This window comes from Lactuca sativa, chromosome 8, assembly GCF_002870075.4.
Source record: "Lactuca sativa cultivar Salinas chromosome 8, Lsat_Salinas_v11, whole genome shotgun sequence".
NCBI lineage: Eukaryota > Viridiplantae > Streptophyta > Magnoliopsida > Asterales > Asteraceae > Lactuca > Lactuca sativa.
The window spans coordinates 61197657-61206219 of record NC_056630.2 but is presented as its reverse complement, the minus strand read 5'-3'; the positions used below and the strand labels follow the sequence as shown (position 1 = coordinate 61206219).

At 35.2% G+C, this 8563-nt stretch overlaps 2 protein-coding genes across 2 annotated transcripts; both read right to left on the bottom strand.

Annotated features, from left to right (window-relative positions):
* Positions 1 to 1288: 1288 nt before the first annotated feature.
* Positions 1289 to 3894, bottom strand: LOC111911266 (fructose-bisphosphate aldolase 3, chloroplastic). The gene is made up of 6 exons (XM_023907067.3): positions 3606 to 3894; positions 2675 to 2944; positions 2482 to 2591; positions 2302 to 2392; positions 1906 to 2175; positions 1289 to 1726 (listed from the first exon to the last, which is right to left on the bottom strand). The coding sequence occupies exons 1-6, from the start codon at positions 3762 to 3764 to the stop codon at positions 1448 to 1450; spliced, it is 1179 nt and encodes a 392-aa protein (XP_023762835.1). The 5' UTR covers positions 3765 to 3894; the 3' UTR covers positions 1289 to 1447.
* Positions 3895 to 4496: 602 nt separating this feature from the next.
* LOC111911267 (DNA replication complex GINS protein PSF3) lies at positions 4497 to 6459 on the bottom strand. The gene is made up of 7 exons (XM_023907068.3): positions 6187 to 6459; positions 5597 to 5733; positions 5440 to 5508; positions 5253 to 5353; positions 5064 to 5156; positions 4843 to 4982; positions 4497 to 4754 (listed from the first exon to the last, which is right to left on the bottom strand). Exons 2-7 carry the CDS (start codon positions 5639 to 5641, stop codon positions 4639 to 4641), a joined length of 564 nt encoding a protein of 187 aa, XP_023762836.1. The 5' UTR covers positions 5642 to 5733; positions 6187 to 6459; the 3' UTR covers positions 4497 to 4638.
* Between the last annotated feature and the right edge of the window lie 2104 nt (positions 6460 to 8563).

Below are 8563 nucleotides of genomic sequence, written 5' to 3'. Positions count from 1 at the left end.
CTATTTTGGGCACATATTACTATTGTAACTTATTATTTAATCTCAATGCAATATAACAAAAAAGAAACAAAATATGATATTCTTACATTGTATTTTTAAAATACAAGTTATTTCAAATATAGATTGGGGAATCATACTCACATAATGTAAAATAACACTGCTAAGATACAAAAATTTACCAATGGTGAATTACATAAATATAAGAGTATAACACGTTGTTTCAGGTAAACCCGATGAATTTAAACATTTTCAAGATAGGACGTTGAGTGATTTTTCTTTAGTAGAGACAGTTGGAAAGAAAACATACTTTTTATAGTGCCCGGGACCTGAAATGGTCCGTTTGGACTCAGAATAGTTGTTCGTTTCGATAAACGGCAAAGGGTTGGTCAAATCCTCTTATTTTATGCTATGGCGTGGTCAATTTTATAAAAAATTTATGACTATTCCTATTGACGGTCTTGGCCAGCATATGTCGCTGGTGGAGTATCTTGCCATCCTCAAGTATCGTGTTATGATCCTTTTATTTCCGGTTGACGATACTTGCCCTGTTTGTCGTAAGGCGTGTTTGGACTCGTTTGGGGAGCATGCAGTTCATTGTAAAGAGCTCCCGGGTTTCAAGTACCGATACGATCTGGTTAAGGATGTTATTTTTGACATATTTAGAGGCGATGGGGTTTCTGCCAAGAAAGAGGCACATGTGAACTTTCTGACTGACCCATTGGAAGGAAGATCAACACTTAGACCAGCTGGTCTTTTAGTATTTGGATGGGCTGGAGGAAAACATGCATGCGTGGATCTAACAGAGGTTTCCCCTCTTGTGGGCTTGGGGAGTGGAGTTTTTACGGTGGGGCAAACTGCTTTAAAAGCTGTATCAAGCAAAGTGGCAAAACATGAGAAAGCGTGTATGGAAAATCAACACACGTTTATACCCTTTGCATTTGATACTTTCAGTTTCCTTGCGCCAGAAGCTATGGAGCTACTCAATAGAGTCCAACAAGTTATGCATTGTAATGTTATGACTCCAAGATCTATAGATGTTTTTAAAAAAATTAGTTTTGTCATCCAAAAAGGGGTTGCGACACAGTTTGTTGCTCGTTTACCCGCTACGTCTATGTAAATATTTCTTAATCAATTAAAATTGAATTACTATGAGTTACTCATTAAGCGTATCGCCACAAATCACATTTTTGTTTATTTAAAATAAAATAACAATTAGAAATACGAAAATATGTCAGCGACCACTACAAGAAAAATAGTCATATACTTGCCTAAAATGTTAAAAGAGTGATTAACCGGTCATTTCAAGGGCCATTTCATAAACTTTCATCTTCATGAGTGATCGATTATTCAAGCAAATCTATGGGTTACATGTGAAGAAACAACAAAGGTTTTGGATCATTAAATTCTCAAAATCGATCTCAATAACTAAAAATCACATACAAAAACCTTAATAGGTATACCCTTTAACAAACATTCCCTTCTTGGCGTCATCACTTTCACCCTCTGCAGAGTACTTTCCAAGTTGGGCCAAGGAATTTGCTTTTGCACGGGCCAAAAGGGCTTTTTGGCCCGCTTCTATGTTCTCAGGCTGCCCTTTCCATGCCTTGAGCACAGAGTTTTGTAGGGCACGTGCATATGAGAAGGACACGTGCCATGGGTTTGGGCTTTGGTTCATTGCATGAAGATTCAAAGTAGCTTCCATTTCAGATTGCCCTCCAGATAAAAACTAAAAAAAATAATAATAATTCTTTTAGTGTCATCTAGCAAAATGGAAGGTAAGTGGGACCCACAAAACCAAAGACAGTGAAATGACCAAAATGACCTTTTTCAAAGTCAACATATGAAGGGATTTTTTTATGTTAAACTTAATGCATAAACTAAAGAAAGAAAATAATGAATGTGTACCATGATCCCTGGAACAGCAGGTGGGACCCGCCTATTGAGCATGGTGAGGGTATATTTGGCAATTGTCTCTGGGGAGGCTTTTTCTTTATGGTCAGCCCCTGGGGTAACCATACTAGGTTTAAGCAAGATTCCTTCAAACATAACATTGTTTTCTGCTAAATAATAAAACACTTCAGCCCAAACTTGTTCAGCAACTTCAAGTGTCCTTTCAATTGGGTGGTCCCCATCAAGAAGAATTTCCGGCTCCACTATAGGCACCAAACCATTATCCTACACCACCAAATACCAATCTACTTTCATATATTTGTTTTATTACATTATTTCCCCATATTAAAACATTATTATTTTATTTCTTGCATTTAGCCTTGTAATAATTAAGAACACACACAAACAAACCTGAGAAATAGCAGCATAACGTGCAAGTCCCCAAGCAGCTTCTTTCACAGCCAAAGCAGAAGGGCCACAAGGAATGCTGACAACAGTTCTCCTACAAACAAGATAAGTTACAAATTACAAATTTATCCCTCAACTGGAAAGTAAACAAAGGATGCAAAAACAACAATATGTCTCTCTCACCATTTAGCAAAGCGAGCTCCTTGACTGTAATACTCAGCAGATCTAGATGCCAATCCATCTAACCCTTGACACCAAGATTCATTGTTGGATCCTGGTAAGGGTACTAAACCCTTTTAAGAATCAGAAATCAAACAGTTAAAAGAAGTTACAGATATGTTTTTATACAAAAAAGAATGGATTTTTTTTGTCATACCTTATCAACTTTGATGCCAGGTATGATGTTTTGTTCACGTAAGCAGTCAACCATCTTCTTGCCATCTGTTGTTGACTGATATAGAGTTTCCTCAAATAGGATTGCACCAGAGATGTATTGACCTAATCCAGGAGTTGTAAGTAATAGCTGTCTGTAAGCTTGTCTGTTGACTTCGGTGTTGTCTAATCCAATGGAATCCAATCTCTTCCCACAAGTTGCATTTGATTCATCAATGGCAAGGATACCACGCCCAGGTGATGCGATTGTTTTCTACTCAAGAACTAATTCGATTATAATCTTTTACTAAGCTTATAGCTTTAATTGATTCTTTGAGTAAGCTTATAGTGCATACTTTAATGTGGTTATCATCGATTTTCTTCAATTTTGGTACAATTCATCTAAACCTAAACATGATCTACCTAATGATGAGCCAAAAAGATGATGCGTTTGAACATAAATGCCAAAGTGAGCTAATTTTGTAGCTGATGGAGCCACACACTATGTCGATTCAGTTATCACCAGAGTTTAATTCGTTATCATGATAGCATATCAGCATTACGCATCAACTCACCTTCCCATGCAAAAATCCAAAAGTAAACTAAAAAGCCAACCATGTCAGGTGCGGTTATAGAAGTTAACTTATGTTGTGCTTACGATTTACGAAATGAGAACAAAAATTTGCGCACGCGAATGTGTAAGTAGCAGGTATATGTGAGATGGCTGTTCATGATACTAAGAGGTCAACAGAACAATGATTAAACGAATTTAATTCGGTTGCGATGAAATGAAACCCTAAATCAACTAATACCAACAGCAACATTCTATGATCAGATCCTCCGATAATAACGTAAACAAAGCATCGAAATTCAAAATTCTCGAAAAAAAAATACGGAAACCAATCGAAAATAAAATCTGAAGTAGAAAAACTCACGGCGGTCTTGACAAGTTCCTCGGAGTACGATCCAGCACGAACGACTGAAACACGACGGACGGGCAATCGTGAAGAAGATGCGGGACGTTGATTGAAGGATTGCTGACCGATCCACTGTGAAGAAGATGCATTTAACTTGGTGAAACTAGCACACGCCATCGAGATCGATTCGAGAGTTTTCTCCTTTGATCTCTGTGTGTGAAAATGGAGGATTGCTCTTTACACCAGAGAGATTTCGGGGGTTGCAAGAAGAAGGCGTTGCTTATAACAAGGAAAACGAGGAAATAAGCGATGCTAATATGAGTTTTCTTGGGGGGTCCGAAGGTAACAACAATATGACAAGTGCACCAAACAGCCAAATTGACTATTTTGCCCTCGTTTTAAATGCATTGCGAAATAGATTAATAGAGGCTTCTTCTTTTTTTAATATTTTGATCATTTTCTTTTTAAAAAACAAAAAGGAAAAATCAATTTTACTAAACATCATACAATTTGGCCATTTTTTTTTTCAAAAAGAAACAAAGGGGCTTTTTGGTAAATTGAGATTGAGGGGTTGGTGATAGTTGGGGACTTGACCTAACAATTGACAACTTTCCCTTTGTGTTCTCCTCCCTTTTTATCAAAGATAGTTATGTACATTAACCATCCTCAAGGTTTAAGTATAATTACAAAAACTACACAAAAGTCTGATTTATTGCATAGGTTATCTCTATAAGTTTGCATTTTTTAAACATCAGAACTTACAACCATCCATTTTTCATTTTCTTTTCAAAATAATTTTGAGTTTTAGCACATTTGGAGTTATTATAAATAACCTATTTTATCTCCCTTAAATCTCTTTCTCAATAATCATATAACAACTATGTATAATACTAAATTATGAAGAGCAAGTTGTATGTATCACATGTAAAAGGTGTTCAATAATTAAATAAACAAAAAAGAATACATAGAAATTACACAAACAAAGCTACAACAATTAATTTGGTAGAAAACACTCAAGAACACATCTTAAAACAATTAAAAGGAGAAAATATTACTCCCCACCAATTGGTTTCCTTTTCCTACCAAGAACAGCAGCCTTTTGAAACCTTGGTCCACCCATTCTCCATGTTTTAAATGCAGCAGTTGATGATTTAGCAGCATCATACACTTCAAAATCACAAAACAAAGTCAAAATGATAATAATAATAATAATAATAAAGTATATATGATTATGATGATTTTTTGGAAATCTTACATTTAGTTTCTTCTTTTGTTAATGAAGATAGAAATTTTGGGGTGAGTGATGATGCTGCAGTATGTGCCTTGATCAAGACTTCTTTGTACCTTGTCTGGAAAGCAACCAATAGTAAAGATCCAATGCTTTTGTCACCCATTCTGTCATCCATTCACACCATAAACATAAATCTTGTTTTTTTTAAACACAAATATAAAAAGAAATAAAAAAAAATCACTCACAATTGAACTATCTTGCATCCTAACTCATAGAAATATGAGCTTCGAGATCTTAAGTCCACATGTGCACCATCAGCCCCTATTTCTTCCCTAGTCCTAACATATATATAGCAACATACTTTTATTCATTTCTTTATAGTATTTGTTATAACTTATAAATGTATAAACTTTTTATAAAAATCAGAAGCTTACTTTTTATTGAAACAGGGAGGAATGGTGACAGATACTGCTTGTCTTAGGTGCAGTTCTCTTGCAAGCCAGAATGGTAATTCTACCTTTGACCTTGGTTCTACCTGATTTTACAAAATATTGACTTTTTTTATTTATTGAAAAAAATAGTTATCAACATGTTGAGGTGAAGATTATATAAAATTATTACCCTGTTTGCTTCATTTGATTCAAACAAACCAACTCCATTCACTGCCTCCAGGAATACTGCTGGAACAAGCTATAAAGAAGAATAGACAATGTATTAGGTTTGCATACTTTCTAAAAGTGACATGAATGAAGAATTGTGAAAAGAAATGAGTTTAAACCTCTTCGTCTGCTAGAATGTCATCAATATCATAATAGTTTGCCATGATTGTAGGAAGAAGCTGCTGTTCTTTAACCTTTTGTCACAACTCAACACTTGAACACACTTAAAGTATCAAGATTCAAGAACCAGATCAAACTGCACAACAAGTCAACAACAGCTAAAGTACTCAAGAACATCAACCATCTATGGTGAAAATGAAAAACTTGTTGAAAGGTAACAGTGAAACCAGTCTACTATACAAGACCAAATTAGTTGAGTCAATGTTCATCCTCTATTTAATATCTTCTTAAGATAAAAACGTTAACAAAAACAGACAATAAGAAATCACGAATGATATGTAGCAGAGACAAAAGGATCAAATTTTGATTTCCAAATTAAATTGAATAAAAAAATAATCGCTATCCACGTACTCTTTAAGCACTGATCTATACATCAATTTCCTAATTTCAACAAAAATCAAAAACTGAAATGATTTCCTTCCTCCTCGGCAGTCAGCATCATACCATACTGAGGAGTGAAGAACGACAAAATGAAACCCTAACCCTAAAAAATGGTCCAATTTGAGCAAAAAAATCAGGGAAATCATACCTTCACACTTTTTTCAAGTTCGAAGACGCGGCGAAGAGCGCTGAGACGGTTGCTGGAGCCGGAATTTCCGCCGATTCTTTTTTCCACCGGAGATCAGGATTTGGGTTTGCGGATTGTGTGTTTTGGAACTCGCGGGTTATTTTGTTCTGAAAATGAAATTTGGTTAAGCGGGAATTTAAATTTGGGTGCTGTCGATATCAGGCAACCACGTCAGATTGCTTCTGCTTTATTGTCATGTTAGTTTTGGTATACATCGGTTAGGCTCAAGAAAGTGATAACATTCGTAATATCTTTGTGGCCTTTTTTTTAATTAAATAAATTCATTCTAAACCAAAAATAACTACTATATTTATAGATCATTATAAATAAATGATAACCAAACCATAAAAAAAAGGATTTTTTAGCAATCATAGAGAGTGGTAAGGTGTGGCATCCTTAATTTTACGGTCAAAAAATACCGATTTATTTATGCTTTATTTAAAAATCAAAAATCCTTTTGAAAATAATATTGCGAAATTTGTTCTAAAAAATATGATAAAGATATTATCAAAGCATTTCCGAATAAATATATTTTAATTATATTAAAAACGTTAAGATGTCATCGTCAATATAATACACAAGCATAAACGGAAATAACATAGGTCTTACAACATCTATTATTCTATCGGCCTATAATCCATAATTTTCACATCTGATCATCACACCGGTGCTCTTGTGTCATTACCTGTAATACAAGAAACTGAGTGGGTCAGGTTTGGGGGACTGGTGAGCACATATGTTTTCAACCTACAATAATTAAATTTTTTATCTTCATCAAATCATTCAACTCGGTTACCCGTTCATGTTATCCTCATTTTTTGTCCCTAAAGCATCTAATTTAAGAGACCTATAATAAGGATTATCATCATGATATACAATAATGCTTAGGGGATTCCTCAACAATATATGTCACTAAGGCAACCATGAGGGGGATGGAGTACACCTGCTGAACACATCGTTCACAAACACCTACAGGTTGCGAGCATACTAGCGTTCAACTAGACTGTCTAGAATAGTTTGTGGTCGTCATCTATACTCCGCTAGATGACTGGGTCAACTTTCAACATCGAGGTTTTTCATCATTTTATTTCTTCTTTCATCTTCTATTTCATCTACCCATCTTTCCCCAACATATTGATAAGTATAAAATAAATATACGGTTTAAATCAAGTAAAACATGTATATATCGTTCATCCAGCATAGATATCAAGAATACAAATTATATGCACATATAGCATGTAATTTATATTAAATACTTCATATATATGTGTAAGATGAAAGTAACTATGCACTCACTTGTTAAAGTGATGACTCGAAATTCGGGCACCGCTTTGCTTCTAACAATTGTCTTTTCCTTCGACGAAACATAGTATCATTATTACTAGATTTTAGTCTAATATTTGTTGCAACTAGTTATTAGTCTATATGCAATATCAACTCAAAGTCAACTTTCATGATCTATCAAGTAAGGAACAATCAAGTAGAATCATATCGAAGGTAGAGTATGTTTGGTATACGAAGTATACTGTTTGGAAATCTCACTTTAAACACCTCACTAAATCACAGCATAGACATCATCCCCGTAAGTAGATCAACCAGTATAACAACTTTGAATCACTGATAAATCCTGTTATAGGTTCATAATAACGATGATGAACTTAAAGATAAGTTATACTTAAAGTAGGGTAAGCATAACTCACTTACAATGGGGTTTAGCGAGGAACCGGGTTCTGTGTGGACATAACTTCTGAACCGAACGCTCTTCTTCTTGGGGACTTCTGGCGCTCCGGGACTCGCTTCTAAAACCTATGATGTGTTAGGGAAAAACTTATAGGGTTTGGGGTGTTTGGGAAATAAGTGTTGAGAAAGGTGTGAGAAAAATGAGTGATTTGCGCCTCTGTTTATAGGATGGGAATCAGGCGTACGCAGGGCGTATTGAATCTGTACGTTGGGCGTACGCTGCCACGTGTCAATATCGCATGCGCAGCCGTGGGGAGGAAGGTACGACTGAGATTGTGCCACATGTCACCTTCGGAACTTAGTAGAAAAATTAACCATCTTCTAAAATCCATAACTTTCACATACGAGCTTCGTTTTTGACGTTCTGTATATCCACACGTAGGTAGCGACATGATCTACAACTTTCGTTTAGACTCCGTTAACTAATTTTGACTTTATATTTTATAAGTTATATTTTAACAGACTTAGACAGTTAAAGTCTGTTAAAAATTCATAATTTTGTCATCCAACGTTCGTTTTCAACTGTCTTTATATCGTTGAGCTCCTATTAATGAGATCTTCAATTCTCATTTAGGTTGTGTCGGCTAAAAATCGACCG